At 37.5% G+C, this 19,149-nt stretch overlaps 1 protein-coding gene across 4 annotated transcripts in view; it reads right to left on the reverse strand.

Annotated features, from left to right (window-relative positions):
• The window catches only part of ITPR2 (inositol 1,4,5-trisphosphate receptor type 2), a 270,236-nt gene that overhangs the window by 152,323 nt on the left and 98,764 nt on the right, over positions 1-19,149 (reverse strand). For all 4 annotated transcript variants that reach the window (XM_048933484.1, XM_048933481.1, XM_048933480.1 and 1 more), the window contains 5 exons: positions 8,124-8,317; positions 5,590-5,722; positions 4,636-4,693; positions 2,997-3,162; positions 217-390 (listed from right to left, as the gene is read on the reverse strand). In XM_048933484.1, the coding sequence (XP_048789441.1) occupies positions 217-390; positions 2,997-3,162; positions 4,636-4,693; positions 5,590-5,722; positions 8,124-8,317 (725 nt within the window). The remainder of the gene's footprint in view (positions 1-216; positions 391-2,996; positions 3,163-4,635; positions 4,694-5,589; positions 5,723-8,123; positions 8,318-19,149) is intronic.

The following is a 19,149-nucleotide window of genomic DNA, read 5'->3' on the forward strand; positions in this document are numbered from 1 at the left end:
TTACTGAAAAGAGCAGAAGTGAACACACTGATAATGTGATACAATAGACTGATTCTAAAAAGTTTTATCTTCTATTCTGTCTAATCCTAAAGCCCAGACAGAATATTGATTACTCTCGCTTCACTATTTTGATTTACCAGATCATTAGTTTGCAGTTGCTCATCAAACTATATGTTCATATTGAAACAATTCCAGCAGCAAAGGCATTAAACTCACCTCTATTGGCTCTTCTCCCCCTTTGGTTTGATTATCGCCCCCTTCTCCACTCTCATAATTACTGCTTTTTTCAACCCACAGCTCCGATTTTTCTACAGTCAGACGCAGTTGATCAAGATCAGCCTTGATTTGCTTGTAGTTATCAACATCTTGATTAGATACCAGCAACTGAACCTATAAATACAGTAAATCGTAAGGCTATTACAGCACTACCACTTAATCTGGGAAACTCACTCAACAGTTTCCATTCTAGGACCCTGATTTCAGATGTTTTTTGTAACCTTCCCTATGAAATTAAAATATCGCATATGTGGTGTTTTTAGCATCCATTCAGTAAAAACCTATAGCAGAGCTATGGTTGCCCAAAGCAGGATAGCTATAATATTCATAATATTATATATTATTATTATAACATAATAATAATATAATAATATTATTATATTATATTATTAATAATTCATAATATAATATTCATAATTCATAATAATGGATCATTTTCCATCCTTCCTTAACACACTGCAAAACTTTTTCAGTGCAAGTACATAATTCACAAGGCCTTGAGCTCTCAAGAGAGTAAGCTCCGGAGTAAGCTCCGATGCCATGACGATGATCTTCATGATATTGAAACAATATAATTTGAAATAGCTTAATCTATCAACATAGTTCTAAGTAAAAGAAAACAAAGGAGAAAAATAGTGGTATGCCAAGGAATCAGGAGATCCAAAGAAATGTCAGAATGGCCAGCAACTTAATGATCATGATCATAACCAGTGAGAAATACTGGATCTTTAACACAATTAGTCCAGTTAAGAAAAAACAAACTTGTTTGAATAGCTCATGAACCATTCAGGCTTAGATATTCCCACTCTCTGAGCAGCTGCATCTCACTAAGATTAATTGCATTCTAGTTTTCTTGTACTGCTTAAATCGTCTGTTCCTGCTTTTCACTGTTATTTCTAGTTCTTTATTTACCATGATCTACACATTTCCTTTCTTCGTAATACTCTTTGCTCTCCCAAGATTGTTAATGAAGATGATATACCAAAAAATACAATAATCTTCACAATTAACCAATAGGCAACATTAAAAAATGTTATTTATTTAAAGGAATACAATCACATGGCAGATAGGAAAACTGATAGGAACACTGAAAACAAAAAATCACTACTTGCAGGCAAACATTCACTACCTTGTAATACAAAATTTTCATCTTCTCACTGCTTAGTAAAACCTTGTTATTTAGCAGAATTTACGAATGTTGCTCACCCACAGATATTCATATTCCAGGTTCTCTATATCTTTTTTGTGTATTTGCCAATTAGCCTTTTCCTTCCTTTATGAAAACATGGTAAGCTACTCAAATCCTTGCTAACCTGGTAATAGGAGCTGTTTACGCACCTAATCTGCAAGGCCTAACATTAAAATCCTGGTAGGAGGCTGTTATGCTACAATGCAAAAAACATTAAACAAAAGCTTTCCAGGTCTTTATCATTCATCTGTTTCCAAACAAGAGAAGCCTCCACATCTTACATAACAGTGAGACAATATGCTAGTAAACTCCTGAAATAAACATCAGATGGTCTTAACAACATATGTTATAGGGTTACGTAACAGATATGTCTCTGTTATCTAGCCACATGACATCAGATTTCCCAACACTAATCCCCTGACACATGGACCATGCACATGCAGTGCTACCAAGACAAAGGAGTAAAAGCTGAAGACAGATTTGGCCCCATTACTGGCTTTCTGTTGTTTGGGCATATCTGTATCATGCAGCGGATGCAAAGAGTCCGTGCAAGGACACCTGAATTACAGCTAGAACTGAAAACACTGCATTTACAGCAGTACTGCTTTACATCCAGTTTAGGTAATCCTGGAGACAGGAAAGTCTTATTGCTGACACACGTACAGTGCTTGCAGAACATAAGCTACAAGCTCTGTCTCTGAGGGATCACTACATCAAGTCTCACTGTGAGATATCTGTGTCCCAGCTGTCACCATGGACATAGATTTTCCAGTTACAGATACACAACTAGAATATGCACTAGCACACCGTGTTCACCTCTAATAAAAACAAAAAAAAAGTCTCTCTGCTGACTTGGGACCCTTAAGAAAAGTCCCTTAAGCACTGTCAAACCATGAAGGATGCACCAAAAGTAATGCCTCCTATTTTATTATGCTGGCCCATGACATCAGAAACAGATGTTGGTGTGACGGCAGTAGAGGTTGAACCTTCCCACCAATACTCCATTACGTTTTGTTGCCACGTGACAGATAGCAGCAGACAAATCTGACAAAATGGTGTCTGAGATAGAAGTGTGTATGAAGGAAAGGTGCATCACTGAATTCCACCATGCAGAAAATATGACACCCACTGGCATTCATCAACATTTGCTGAATGTTTATGGAGACCAAACAGTGTATGTGAGCACAGCGAGGTAGTGGGTGGTACATTTTAGCAATGGTGAGAACAACTTGAAAGACAAGCCATGTTCCAGATGGCAATGCAGCTAGTGCAGGTTTTTATGAATGGCATGCTGGCTATTGTTTCTCACTGGCAAAAATGCATAACTAATGGTGGTGACTATGTATTGAAAAACAGACTTTTTTTAGCTGAGACTGTTCTGTCAAGTAGTGTTGTATTTTCCATAGAAACAAATAGGAGATGTTATTTTCAGAGCAACCTATGTACAAACAGCAGGTTAAAAAAAAAAAAATCAGTCTTTGGAAAAACTTTTTCCCATCATTCCCTACAATAATTATATGCCCACTGGTACCTGTTTAAATGCTTGCAGAACTTCTGCTCTCTGGCTGAAGTGCTTAAATAGCAGATGCAGAGCACCTGAGAGCAAAGGAGGATAATCATGCATGATGAGGTGAATGAGGACTCGTAAAAAGGTTCTGCCCCCTTCATCATCAAGCTGAACCGCATTCTTTTCTTTTCTTCAACAGATATGGAGGAAAAAAAAGACCAAATAAAGTAAAATAATAAAATCTTTTGACAGAAATATGCAATAAAAGTACAATCTTAATTCTATACAGCTCTTACAACCACATCTAATCTGCTGTGGGATATAAATTATAAATGCCCTTTTAACATATTTTATAGGTATTTAAATCCTACAGTAATATGCTGTTTTGGCAATCTTGTAGCACAAGAAATGCTACAGAATAAAAGTAAATATGTATGAACTGTGTCAAATATTGTGATTAAAATCCATATTGCAAAAACATCCATTTACGTTTTAGATAAACTGCACCAAGTTCATTCACAGTTCGAACTAATTGAAGTCAATGGCATTTTATCAGAGATTGGGCCCATCCTTTTTAATCCTTCCCTTTTCAGCTGATATTAAAATTTCATTCAAGAAAAAATAAGCTCAAAAATTGTGGGACTTGAGAAAAGCATCGTAGTTCAGGAATCATATTTACAATCTCGAGCAAAAGAAATCACATTTATACTTAACATATCAAAGCAGAAATAATGTTTCCAAGAAACCATTCAGTCTCACTGTTCATTTTGAAGATGAAGATGCCAAGGGCTATGTGTTGTTTTACATTATGAGAGTTAAGGGAGAGGAATGGAGGCATTGCTCTCACTGGTAAAGACTGAAAGCACATTAGGGACAGACAAGAAAGATGAGAAATCCTATCTTGAGGATCTCTGTCCCAAGCTCCAAGAAAATCTTTCAAGTCTGAGGCCTTGTCTAAAAGGGAAACATTTTTACTGGTATAATTATAATTGTTCCAGAAAAGTTAAACCAGTATAGCAATAAGGGTAATAATTTTCCAGTGTGGATATTTTCTGTGCATGTTTTTTGTTATTGTTGCTCACAGCATAGATGAAAACACTTCCAAAACTTTGCACGCATCATTTTTGATCTACAAGTTTTTGGTGGTCCAGAGATTATGGCAAGAGGTCCACAGTTCATTTGTTGAGCCACATGAAATAGATTATATTTTATAACAGTTTCTTAGTAATTTCAAGACAAGATACAACAGTAACCTACTGATCCAAGAAATTTGGGTCAACAGGCATAAAATGTATTTGAAAAGGGTCTATCTTTAAAAGCATATTATAGAGAGAAAAAAGTAGTGTGGTTAAGCCAAACGCATCTGTACACGATTCTCCACCTGTCTTTGGGAACAAATTTTCTACCAACTCTCTTACAACTATGGATGATCAAGAGGGTTGTCATCCCAGTCCCTCAACAAGTACCACCCACTGGCCAGTCTGTTCAAAAACCAGGTCTTTTCTGGCACCTATCTGTCCATGCGTAGGTTATGTAATAAGAATTAGCCAAGTGAAGAGAATGGGGTATGAAAACACATACAGAATCAAGAGACACTGTCCATAATTAGTATCAGCGTAAATAAAAGGATTAATATAGACAGGTAAAACTTCAGAGATTGTACCTGCCAGCAAACATGGTTTCAGCCTGAGCTGCAATTTCATCTATGTCTGGAACAATTGCTGGAAAACAATCAAAATAAAAATTTGTAAAGAACACCGATGTTTGTTTAACCTGCAAGTGAAAAAGAATTCCATCTTTAAAGTGGATGTTATCAACTTAAGGTCTAACTGCATCTCTCAGCTAGGCACAATTCCTTGTATTTAATGGAAAAATGAAAGGGAAAGAACAGTAGGAAAGAACTAGAACATACGGCAGTTAAATTATGTTTCACTACTACTTTGGAAGAGACAAATTCTAGTGACAGACTGGATCAACGTGGCACTGTGTCACAAATGTCACAGAATGTGAAAATTCTACACTGTTGGTTAGATTAGCCAACCTCCGTAAAGCAGAAAAATGAGACACATGACCTTTACAATATTTATCATAAATCAAATTATTTACCACACTATTATTCTTCTTTAGAATTAATTTAATATACCTTACTACTTAAGACTTTAGTATTTCTTAGCCACACCTTTATTGCACAGCACCTCCAAATAAATTCTCCCTTACCTGTAGGCTCATCACACACAGAGCTGTCAGCCTTTTAAGTACCTCTATGTGCACCAGAATGCTCCCTTGGAAAGCCACTCAATTCCCATGCTACATTCACCACACATAAAGCTGTCCTCATCCACTCTTTAAACATGTTTTCAGGGGAGTGTACAAATAAGAGAATAAATTGTCATAATAGAAAAAAAGGAATTACATTTTAGTTAGCAGAGGACAAACCAGCAAATATCTCTTTTGTGGGATTTGTTAAGACTTTCATTTTATCACAAGCTTTTCAAATTCACTGACATGCATCTTTTTGGTGCAGTCAGTGGTTTGGTTCAGTTTATTGCTTACTAAAACATTTGGAACAATGCAGAAGTTTACGTAGAATTAATTTACATACAATAGCAATATTTACCTGAGGGAATCCCTGATGTGTCAGGTGGGGAGGCTGTAGAGCTATCGACGTTCTCATTGTTTTCCCCAAACTCTCTCTTATAGATGGACAGCATGTAGGATATTCTATAGTCCAGTCTAACACTGAGAATAAACTACAAGAAGAAGTTTAAAATCAGAATTCTTTTTAATAACATAGGTTTAGGGTTGTGTGTGTGTCTCTGTGTACAAATATATGTGGTTGTTATTATAATAAATACCTCCCCTATGCAAAATGAATTCATTATATTTATTTCAGTTTGCTGTGACTTCTTCCCACTGCCTTTACCAGAGATGTATCAAAAATTGCCCTGTCTACAGATGAATGCTAAGAAACAGACTGATTTGTCTAGGGGCACCAGCACGCTGCCTTGTCCTCACTGCCTACAAGCCAGATCAATACATCCAAACCCAGGTTGAAACAGATTATTTCATATTTCAGTCAGACATCTAAGGCCTCATGGAGATAGTGGAGTGGGGCTGATTGTAAAGATGACAGGCTCGAGGTTCACCCACTCAGATGCCTGACAGATGTTTTCTTTTAATTTTTGGTGCCTTCAGCAGTGAAAACAGAAACTCATACAGGAAAAATCCCAAATCAAACCTGTAAGTACTGCTTTTAAAATGAAAAAGTGAGAAAAATAAGTTGGCTGGAAACATAAACACCACCTGAAGGACTGACAGATTTCTACATTTCAACAACTGGCTGCTTATCAACTGAGTTGCAAGACTTCACTCACATAAGCTCCTATCCCACAGTAAATGTAAGCATACAATGGAAAAGGTTTACAATTATTTAATGTTTCCATTTCAGTGTGGATAAAAGTACAGATATTAAGTTAGCAAGACTCAGGTGACAGGTAATGACTTAGCAAATAGTGCCCACTTGCTTCTTTGATCTGTAACTAAAGTCATACAAGCTCCAAGACCCAGAGTATCGTAATAGGATTTCACTAATGTAACTAGCGCCATCTATGCCATCTACAACCAAGTAAATTGTTAGTTAAGGAAACAATATCTTTTCAACAAAATCTTCTAATACAAAACAGAAAATAAGTAGGTTTACTGTGGTTCCATGATCAAGTTACCCTGTTATATAAAATAAGAGGAACAATTACTATAAGCTTAATAGTTCTTAGAATAGAATAGTCTTACTCATCATTGTACTAGCTATGCATGACAATACAATAAATCTAAAATATCCTTGCATTTTAGGTTAATAGCCCTGTAACAAAAGGTAATGTGATTTAACTTAATCCTTCTTCATCGTGTTTTAAATGAAACTGAACTACTCTGTATTCCTTATGAACTAAGGTTTTATATATGCACATTTGCTATGGTTCACTCAACATGACAATTTGCTAATTTGCAGTAATTTGACCACATAGCTAAAATATAACTAAGCCACAGACAAAGTAACAGCATAGGATTAAACACTCTCCAGTCCTGGGCGATCTTGCACTAGATGTGCTGTGGAAGAGGAAAGGTTGTGACAAAAATGTGTTTCTTTTTCGTGTGAGTAGACAGGTAATCTATAGGAAGAGGCTGGTATCCTGGAATCATTCTTCCATGCATCAACCAGTAGAGCAAGACACATGGAAGCAAACTTACACATTCAGCAAATCAAAGGAAATTGACAAACAGGACACATGAATGGTATTCTTTAGGAGGTATCACTTCATAACACTTTCATATGCCTTAACATCCCACTTTTATAACACTCCATAAGCCTTAAGCTAAAGCAGATCTTAAATTAACGTATGCAGTATTGAAGACCTAATAATTAGTAACCTTTCAGATGACAAGTAACTAAGGTAATCTAAATCATTTATAAGCCTTCAGAACGAATGGAATCCTTCAAAATTGACAATGGTACCAACAGATCAGCAGGATTTACAGAAAATACTGAAAAACTCCTTGAGGGCTAAATACTGCAAGAACTGGGATTTGATATGCAGAACAAATGTGTGCCACTTTACTCATTATTAGCACAAAATGAAAATTGTATCTCAGGAGGCATGCTAGTGTCATACTTGTCAGTTCAACTGGGAGAAAATCATAATTGAGAATAGTCTGTGGGCAGCTAACAGTGGAAATCTGAAAACAACTTCAAAATTGTATGACTTTGCTTGACCTCAGTGGGTCTATGTCCCCTCAAATACTGAAGTCAAATAAATAAGTTATATCAGTGTAAAATGAGTGCTAATGAAACTGGAAACATACGCTGTTTTCAGAAAACATTAGTGAGGTAGCTTAACGTACAAGTTAGGTCTTATCACAGTTACAGTGATAAGAGTTTCTATAGCACCTTGTTCCTTTGGAAGTTAAGGACAACAATTGTGAGAACCACAGTTGTACTACTGTTCACACAAAGTAATGTTCTTCCTTATATCAAAGTGTTCGCATAATGAACAGCTCAGAGAATAATAAGAATGTAGGTAATAGAACCTGCCATTATGTAAGTAAGTGAATAAATGTAAAATGATTGCCATTTAACATTCCACCAATCATTATTACCTGTAAAATCTCAATGATTTTCAATTTGGTGTCCATTACAATCACATCTTCATTCTCTGAGGTGGTGGCTTGCTTGCTTGGGTGAATGCTTGGCTGTACATCGGGGACGCTGATGGGAAATATAGATCCTCTGCTTAGTACCATTTGGGTCATCATCTCTCCTACACCATGGATGGTTCTCATAACATTGTTTCCTATGCATTAAACACATACACATATTTGCCATCAGTGAAGCTTGCTTGCAGAGATATATATATGACACATAGACCCATGCTGTCAAACTCCTTTACATTTTTAATTGGCCTAATGAAAAACAAATCCTCAAATCCTCATTAAAAAATTAGGAGCATTAACTCATTCATATTAGCCAGTGGTTTTGGGACAATTTTCTTAATTGATTTTCCAGGGGATCGTTGCTTGCAGGTCAACAGATGGAGAAGATGTAAAAGCTTTCTACAGCCCTGTTAGCACGTTCAAGAAATCATAAAAAGTAGAGGACTATATATATATATATATATATATATATATATATATATATATATATATAATCTGTACACTACAACTAAAACCATTTCTGAAAGAAATGTTGTTTAACCTATCCATAAGAATACTTAGGTGATACAAATCTCACATTTTAAAGCATCCCTAAGCAAGCAATTCCACTGTTTGATGTTTACTGTTAGAAAATATTGATAGTCCATTTATATCTTCCATTGCTGTAATTTATGATCTTGCTCTATAGACACAGTGGAGGAGTTATTCACCATGCCTACTGCCACTGTCTTCACCATGATGACTGCTCATAACCCAAAACTTGATGGTAAAGATGCCTTTTGTACTACAGAAGCTTGAATTTCTTATACGTCACACTAACAGAAGAGAATTGAGGCTGTGCAAGTCTGATTAAGCTCTGTTTGGTCCAGATCTCTCTCTGGTCCAGATAACAGGACACACATCCAACAACTAGCAGGAGAAAGACTAACATAATGAACACGGTAGAAGCAGCTCAGCCAAGTCTGCAGCTGCTGCTGGGTATACAAGTACTGTCTCTAGACAGTAAGACATGCTTATGTCTTCATTATGCTTCACCTTGCTAAAGCTCATGATAAATATGATCAATCCCATTACACATGATGATGACCTGGACAGCTTGAAAATCTGTATACATATACTTTTGCATAGGTGCTTTCAAGTCTCTACATACTTATATGCATGGAGTTAGATTTGGATTGTTTGTTGGCTGGTTTTTTTTAATGCTTGGTTTTGGTTTTGTTCGTGGCTTGTACTTTTTTTTTTTTTTTTAAATAATTGTGTAAAAGAGAAGTTAATAATTGTTTGGCTCCCAGAACAGTCATTCCCTCAGTTTACAGGAACATCTGGGAAAAGCTGAGAGATGGTTGACTTCCTCCATTCACTTTCACTTATATAAATGTTCCCCTTCAAAAAAGGCCCAAGAGAAGGTCAGGACAAAAGGTTGTCCTAAAAGTTAAACTAGTATCTGTAATCACAGTGCCCTTTGTAAGTAGTACCTGGAAAGAAAATGAATTTTACACTAATTTGGCAAAAAATAAATTAGTCCAGACTGGTTGCAACGGATGCCAGTTCAACAAATTCTATCAAGAGATACTGTTTGTTCCCATAGATTATACTTGTCTTTTCCTACAATGAATTCCAATTGGAAAAGCATCTCAGGGAACCAATGACTACCTCCTTGCAAAGGCAGAGAGGAGTAAGAATGAGAATATGTTACCTAGCTGCATTAATTTGTTTTCATTCTTGCAAAGCATAGATCTGAACGAATGGAAGAAAGGAAGTGAATAATAGCATCTCTTTGCAGAAATAAGGCCAAGACCTAGACTACAACAAAAGCAAACAGAGGAGATGTAGCTCTGCTGAGGTAGACTTGAATAGTTCTCATATGTCTCCCTACCTTTTATTCTCTATGAATTGCCAAGTTTTACTCACAATGCAAATACTCTCTTCCTAGATAATCTGTTGTAAAAAGTCAAAGCTATTTTATTTTGTTTGCAATATCCTCCTCTTCTGTCCTTCTTTCTTCAATTAATAGAGCTTAAGTACCGCATGCAGGAAAAGAAGATGCCTTTCACTCTGACTTTAAAAGGAAACACTCAAAGAATTTGCTCCTTCAAAGTCAATGAGGTAGATTAGTGCCATGTTTGAGGTCTCATTTAGCATCCAGTCTGGTGTGCAATCAATGTGAGTTGGTCTTTTGAAAATGACACCACAAGTCTCTACAGAGGGGGAAAAATGTATTTCTGACATTGCAGGATGTTAAGAGAAAAAAAACCTTGAAGTCGAAGAAATGTCTGAATTCTCACACCAGGAGGGCACAAAGTTCCCCTAACTGACTAGAACTGTGTAAAGCAAATAAAAGTGATTCCAAGTAGCGTCCCTGATGCAAAATTAAAATTGCTCATTTACCTTTCAAATCAAATTAAAAAAAAACGTGGAATAAATTGTATGTATGTCTTTCCTTCTCTCTCTTCCCCTCTCTCTTCATCCCCTTTCTACCAGTATTCTAAACATCAATTTTCACTGCATTCATTACACACATGAAAAGCTAGATTACTAAATAAAGAACCTTTAATCCCTAAAAGGGCTTTAGTTAAATTGACTTTTTGTATCTTCTTCATCTCCAAACTGTGATACAAATGATCAAGTTCAAATCATCCTGCCCTTAATGCTGACTGACAAGTTCATTTGAACACACGATGAACATCTGAACACAAGATGTACAGGTTGTGCATTTCCTTCATAGCCTGTGATATTCTTGGCTCTAAATCTCACTTGGGAAGACATCATCCTCTCATTCACAACAGAGATCTAAAAATCTCTTCCACAGCTGTTGTACAGAGTTGAACACAAATAGAGGCACTGCTATCTGGAAAGCTCAGGAATTCTTTACAAAAAATAACTTATGCCAATTACCATTTAGTTCATTTAAAACCATTTAATTCTAAAAACAGTCAAAAGATACTCTTCTAGAAAATTAGACAAAACTATAGTTTGTCCTAAATAAGGTAGAAGAGTTTTGCTTTATCTTAAAAAGTTAAAAAAAGCCCACCCTTCAAGACTAAAATCTACTCAGTATACAATTAGCAAAAAAGGTAGTCAAGACAAGTTTTTGTATAAGGAGTCAGAAAAATCTGATTAATGGAAAAAAATTACAGGTAATACTCATGATAGGCACAGATACATATTCTTCCACAAATCAAGCTCAAGAATAGCCCCAAGCTCCAGTCATCACATTTACTCACACCCACCACAGCCCTGGTCTTTCTATCACTGTAGGGTAGGAAGTAATCAACTCTCTGCTCAATATTTTAGGTACAGCTCATGTCTTTGAAGAAAACAAGCTGGGATTTTGCCTGGAGCATTCATCCCGCTTATTTGATTGTCATTACTCGGTTGCTGAATAGGCAACACAGGGGATGAGAAATCCTGTTAAGGGATTTGGATTCCTGTGTGACTGTGGAATTAGTCAATCTCCCTGCATTTCAGGACCACTTCTATAAATGAGGAGATACTGAGAATATCTTCTCCATCTCTAAAATGGACACCAAGAGCTTTGATGTAATAAAGACTGGGAGAGACTCAGCTAATGAGACAAAGGAGTCTATAAAAGCATTCAGAAAATAAAAAGAAATGAGATGACTCCTGCCCTTTCTCCTTAACAGTGGAACATCAGTGGTAAAATATGGTACAAACCAGTGACTGGTAGCTATAAGGTAGCTTCCCAACAGAATCTGTAACAAGGATAAAACCTCTGTCCACAACACACCTTGACTATTGACTTCCTGTGGCTGATGTAAAGAGCTGGAGACAGAAAAGTAAAGGGTTACAGTAGTACTTATCTATACTGTCATTTCAAATTGTATTTCATCAGTGTGTAGGAAAGGTCACTAGCAACAGAAACGTCTACTTAAGCTAGTTTGGTATTTACAGCTGAAGTGAGTGGTGATTCCATGTTGATTTATTTCTCTCAATAACACCAGTGAGAAAGGGTATCATGGCTAAACTCATTTTGGAAAATTTTCCAGTAACTGGTTGATATTGACAAATACTATTTTTAATTAACTGAGAATAGACCTGGGGAGAACATTCTCAGAGTGAAAACAATAAAGCAACCAGAGCAACTCAGCATACTTTTCAGTGAAGATATTTCAACAGCTATGTTATGTTCTGTAACGTTCTGATGAAATGTAGCCATCCTTTACAGCAGACAGCAATCAGCCAGCAAATGTATGCATGGATGTGAAGCAGTTGGCTGGTCTCAACAATGAGAGGAACTAATCTATTCTTTGAAAGAAGTCACAAGGATCATTCATACACAAAGGTAAGCAGCAGTTTCTCTTCCAAAGATCCCCCAGTAAGTCAACATTCTTATCACTCAGTGCCTCTGTCCTCCTTTGGAATTCTAGACCATATCAGGTATGAATTTAAATCTGTCATTCTTAAACACAGGGCCAGCAGCACTCTTATTAATGAGTTGTTCCTTTTTGCCACACTTGTTGTCTTCTCTTTGCTTTAACACAGTTATCTCAGCAGGAAAGGGTGTGAACCTCTGAGGTAAGACATACAGAAAAGTTATTGTGGCATAACAAGTGACTGACTGCATACCAGCTAAGCTTGCAACAAGATAAGACAAAATATGTTGGGTCAGTAAAAGATATTAAAGATTTTCAGATGTATGACCAAACCAACAGAGCTCTGATCTCAGCTCCAGCATGCTTCCTGAATACCAGCAGCCAAAGAAAAATTAACTTACTGCTCAGTTAGTTAACTAAGCAAAAACTGGAGAAAGAGAAAGAAATAGATGTGAACACTGATTATTTTTCCACATACTCTGCTAAAGACAAAGTGAATAGAAGTCTGAGCTGCGCTTTCACGTCATACTGCCACCTTTATCCCGCTGATCTGCCTCATTTGTTGACTTCTTTGAGCTCAAGGTACTGACATTCCAACATGTTCGAGAAGGGAGGCAAGGAGAGAACATACATGGAAACACTGTAATGTGCTAGTTTGGAAAAGCAGCCACAAATCTTATCAGTGAACCACTGCATAAACATTCAGAGCTGTGGCTGACCAACATAGAAAGAGAGCTCCATGCAATCCCCATGAATCTTCTTTTTTTCTCTCTCTCTGCTTCTCTCTCTGACAAGGTAAGTCTGATCTCATGAACCTTCCATAAGCAGTGGAACAAGCTTGAAATGCTTCCTATTGAATGTACAGTCCCCAGAGGCTCGTCAATGAATGAGTGAAATCGCTGTATGCACAAGTGGTAATTTAAAGGAGCTGCAGATTGACTGACAATGAAGTAAGAGGAAAGAAGAGAATACTTGTCATGTTCTGAAAAGACAACCATGCATCTCCTTTTCATTACTTTTTATTACAGTGATCACAACTTCCTAATGAATATCAGTTTCTGTCATAAAACTGTAGCACATAATGTCATACAATTTAGCACAACTGACAACACAGCGGCCTCTCTGAGAAAAGAGACTTTTCACAGGAGTCAGTTATGGAAAAAAAGATAACAACCACCCAAGTAATCGAAATAGTGGATAATCTGATGCTTCATTTTCTACATAAACATACTTGCTAAGTCACTTACTGCTTGCAAGAATTGTAAAAACAAAATATAAAAGTAAACAACAATTGGTGATATAATACAGTATAGATGGCAAGAGACAAAATGCCATATTCAGATAGAAAAACAACTGTCCGAGAGTTTATTGACAATTCTTCTGGCTTTTCTTCTTATTGTTCCTAGCGAGTCACTACATAGCATCTTCAACTTGTTCTCACTGGACAAGTATCCACAGCATTTTAGGTATTTCACAAATAGTAAAGAGAAGGCTGGCAAATAATCTTGGAGTGAGCAGTGCCCTATTTCACAGACGTTCCCAATACATCAGTGAACTGATGTGCAGTTTCATTTATTTAAAAGTTAACTGTACACAGCTGATCCAGTCCTTAGTTGCCACAGAGCGTCAGTTTACTCTTACTAACAGTGTTCAGTATTCCTCATCTACAGATGTAGAAAAGATGGATTCCTGTGACTCAATTCGCAGAACTGCTCAGCCTTTTTCAGCTGAAACATTTTTCTACCTTGCACATCTGCCTATGAAAGGCACCTGTATTTTCAGAAGTATTTTAACACCTGACAGCTCTCATTAGGGACTGGAAAACTGCATATTTAATGCTTCTAGAAACTAAGTAATGAAATAGGAGCTGACATACAAGGGGTTCTTCAGGAAATCTAGTACTTAATGGCCAGATAAAGATAATATACATGTGTCTAATGCTCCAACAACTCTTCATAAACCCAACCAACACATGGTTCAGTCTTGCATACATAAAATATGGGGGAAAAAAGGAAACAAGTCAAAGGCTTCACAAAAATGTGGCATTTTTTTCCTGTTTTCTCTCTTTTCTCAATTAGAAAGTTAGAAAGACAACTCCCTTGACCTGAATAAGGCAAATAAATGATCAGATGCTTCAACTTCTTACAAATACCTCCTAGAAAACACTTAAGTTCCAGCATAGCAGGACACAAAACAGAGTGCATGTGCTACTACAAAAGCAATTAACTCCTCAAACAATCAAATGCAGAGGCTGAAGGGCTGCAGTGAATAATAAGCTGCCCTATGACCCCAAAGGTTTTCAAATATCACTTGGAAACTACTTCTCCTCTGAACTTGGGGATGGCTTCTAGACCAAAGTAATCCCACAGGATATATAAGTTTGCAATAGCAAAGAAATCAAGAGACTCAATAGTCTCTGAAAGCCATTCTTCCTTAACAAACTGAGCAGATGGCCCCTCTTCAGTTCCTTCTGCTTTCCTCATCATTCCCAATGGAAGCTTTTGGCTAATGTTCAGCTGCAGCTTGAATCCCTAGATACAAAGCAACATCAGTCCCATCTGCACAATGCATTGGCAGCTGCAAGAACTACTTTATTAGAAGTTTTCCTGTTCTACATTCCTGAAGCATAAGCCTCCTCCCACTTGCCAAAAAATTCTACAGGTCTGAAAAAATCCTAAGCAATCTTCCAATGTCCCTCCCAAGCACCTCAGGTAGTGGAGAAGAGCCTTACCTCTCTAACTTGATCAAGAAAAGTTGTTGCTGGGTTCTAAGGGCGATCTAGATAGAGGATATGGATAAGTTATACTTTATACGATTTAAAAGCTGGGTTATCTACATCAGCTGTTATCTACCACCATCTTTGTGCAATAAAAACTCCTATTTCCTATTGGACTGGATGATCTTGTAGGTCTTTTCCAACCTTGGTGATTCCATGATCCTGTATTCTTTACAGCACAGCAGATAGATTCAAGGCCCAGTCAAGCCTTGTATGGCAATACAAAGAGACCTGGCCTTCCCTTCAGTCAGCTTACTCTGCCTCCAATGTTGCTTAAGGAGAAAGAGAGGAAAAGCAGGAAAGACAACAGCATCAGAAGGGTGCACTCAAATACCCCTCACTACTTACAGTCTGAAGTCCATTAGCACCTACCACCACCCAGAGTCCCCACTGCCAGACTGCCCACACCTACTCCTGTTTCCCACAGACATCAGCATACTTAAGACCCTTCCAGCCAGGCCCACTTCTTTCATGACAGCCTCTGAGGCCTCCTTCCCCATCTGCAATCCCATGAAGCTCACTGCTACATTAGGCGACATGTGGCAGGTTGCTGAAAGTCTAAAACTTTTACTCTCATTAAAGTCAGTTCTCAGTGCAGTTGACCGTGTATTCAAGCTGCGCCTCAGCGTCAGCACTCTCAACCAGGTCTTAAGACAAGACTTGTAACAGCTTTCCAAGTGACTGCTGACGCAGGAGCCCTGACTCCAAATGGGCTTGACTGTGCATTTCAGTGAGACCTACATTCTTGTCCACCATCACCTTTTCGAAAGTTTCAGTGCTATCTTAAAGCACACAGCAATGCCAGACTGCGCGGATCCTCTGGCAGAGAGCTGTATATGCAGCACTGTCTAGTTATCAAGAGCTAAATTAAACACCCAGTAGAGCCTTGGCTCTACCTTTCTTTGCCTTTGTTGATCTGTCTACATTGCTTCATGCAATTTAATTTTTTTTGTTGTGAAAAGTTATGGCCATTTTTAAGACATATAATAGCAACACTTCAGTACCTAAAGGACCACATTTTATTTCAAACCCTTTAGAGCTATATATTATTTGCCAGAAGCATTAAGCCTTACAGCTCTGTTTGTGAAAGAGGTATTAATTTTTACAGGTTTTCTACAGCATATGCCCATAAAGACTGCAGAACCTATCATAAAGAGGCTACGAATCACACTTTATTTCTTCATTATGCCATTTTTCATCGCTCAAAAACTAGCTGACCTCAGAAGAGCCTCACAGAAAACCTAATGCATTACATTAAGGGCAGAAGGTGAGGACACTTCTACAGTTTATACAGCCCTCAGAACTAATGAGGAAAAAAAAAAACACCACAAAAAAAGTACCAATATGCAATGCACTTACATTTGCTATCCAACCCCTGACTGGATCTGGCCACCTCAGCCTGAACTACTGCATATCCACTAGCCTTTCCTTTTAGCATGCAAACTCATCACTGCCTGGTCATGGTGAATCTCCTCCAAACTTCACCTTCTCCTGCCATTGCCTATCCCCAATACCAGTAAGCAATGTCAAAAATAAAACTTTCCTACCATGAATATTAGGGGAAGGAAAGATAGAAAAAAGTACATACATCAGCATGCTTGCCTTGATGGTAAAAAGTACCATGGGAATCAAGCCTTCTAGCTGAGTTACAGCTATGACACAGATATTGATTCCTAGAAGAGCAATGGTCTCTGGAATCACATTAATGCACAGCCTCATGATGAGGATAGGAATAAAGAAAAAGAGAAATGGTCCATGCCAGAGAAACTCTCAGACTGACTTCCCCTTTGGTCTGATCACACTCTTCACTGACTGGCAGTTGTTACACTACAGACATCAGTGACTAACACAGCTAACTTTTCCAAGGGTTAATTTCTTTTTTTCATCTAACCTTTTTTTGTAAACTGCTGGCATTAGTTATTACTCCAGTCTGCCAGGCAGCCACTGCCTCATTAGCTTTGCTAATCAAAATGTGCCTCAAGAAGATACTTGAAATTGTTAACCAGACAAAAGAACAGTTAGCAGACGCAGACACAAAGCTGAGAAACAGTATCAACTTTCCTAGTAGGCCTGGATGAAATCTGGTCCTTCTTGATACAGAGGACCTAGAGGCACAATAGAAATGGCAGGTCCAACTTCATTCTCAATGCTGTTCTAATAGAAGACCCGACAGTAGTTCCCTGATATGCTGATACACAAGTATAGAAATGGCAGCTCGCTGCTACTGAACTCTGCACAAGAGAAAGAGGACTTCCCCATCCCAACCCCTGCCAAAGTGGAATCCTTGAGGTGGTGAATCACAGGTGAATCAAAGTGAATCACAACAAAGAAGCAAAGGCTGCAGCATGACACAGGGGTCAGACTTTTCCTGATACGATTCTAGGAGGTGCTCCAAGATCTTTGGATGTTTGTGAATACATCTTTACCCTTTACTCCCTTCAGTCTACAGGTGGGAAGTGCTACCATTGCTATTTGCGCTCTATAACTACCTGAAAGAAGGCTGTAGTGAGCTGGAGGTCAGCCTCTTCTCCCATGTAACTAGTGATAGGACTAGAGAGAATGGCCTCAAGTTGTGCCAAGGAGATTTAATATGTTATTACTTCTCTGAAAGAATGGTCAGGTGCTGGAATGGGCTGCCCGGGGAGGTGGTGGAGACACTGACTCTGAAGGTGTTCAAGGAATGTTTAGACGTTGTGTTGAGGTTTAGTAGGAAATACTGGTGATAGGTGGGCGGTTGGATTGGATGATTTTGTAGGTCTTTTCCAACCTTGGAAACCTTCTATGATTTTATTCCTTGTATGTCATTATTCTCATTTCCAAATAACGTTAAATAAATAATGCTGAGCTGCATGGCAAACATGTAGCTTGCCTGCTAATACTATCATGTTGTTCCACTTTCCAGATCTGACATATGCTGCAGCTGCATGGTTTGACTAAAATCAGCTATTTGAAAGATCCATCACGTACAGAGAAAGATGTGCATTTTAATTCTCAGAAAATAAATAACCAATATTGGACAATGCAGATTGGCTCCTGACTTTGGAATTATACAGCAGGGTACACTTACTAGAAAAGCACTGACTTAACCTTTTAATTAAAACTGTAAGAAATTTTAATGTTCTTGAAAGACACCAGAATGAGCACTATTAATAAGTTGTCACTTTAACCGAAAATGCCTCATTAAGACACAGACAATGTAATTTTAAACCCTCTGTCTTTTAGAATCTAAAAGGGAAAAAAAAAAACCTACAAAAAAGGATCCAATAATAAAAAATCATTCAAAATTACGATATTTGTATTGAAAACAGAAGCTGGCTACAGCATTTCCAAGTCAGTTCATTTCTAGGATGTAATCTAAGTTAAGAAGCTTTCCAAAAAAACACACATCTTTTTTTTTCCAGTATCTTATCTCACAAATGTTTCTAGCCAATTTTCCCCAATCTACCTCCAACAAATAAGGTCACACCTGAAAACTACATACATATCAATTTAATTCTGAGTAAGGTAACTGATGCTGGCATTAATATCAAGATTTTTAAAGGCAAAACATAAACAATAATATAAGGATCTTCTCAGTTACTTTGCAGAACCAGTATAGAGAAGCTTGCATACAACATCAAGGGCCACCTCAGCCATCAGTGTGACTCAGAATTTAAGAGAAGGATGGAAAAGAATATCCTGAGGTAAAAGGTCAATTATGTCTTGATGTTACTTCCACTAAGCCTAACAATGCATCCCATTTTGAAGACTTGCTTCAACAGGTCAATCCTTGATATATATACTTATTTACTTGGTAAGTAATTTTACTAAAATAAGCAAGACGTATAAGGAATAATTAATAAACAAGGAAAATGAATTTGGA

This window comes from Lagopus muta, chromosome 1, assembly GCF_023343835.1.
Source record: "Lagopus muta isolate bLagMut1 chromosome 1, bLagMut1 primary, whole genome shotgun sequence".
NCBI classification, from domain to species: domain Eukaryota; kingdom Metazoa; phylum Chordata; class Aves; order Galliformes; family Phasianidae; genus Lagopus; species Lagopus muta.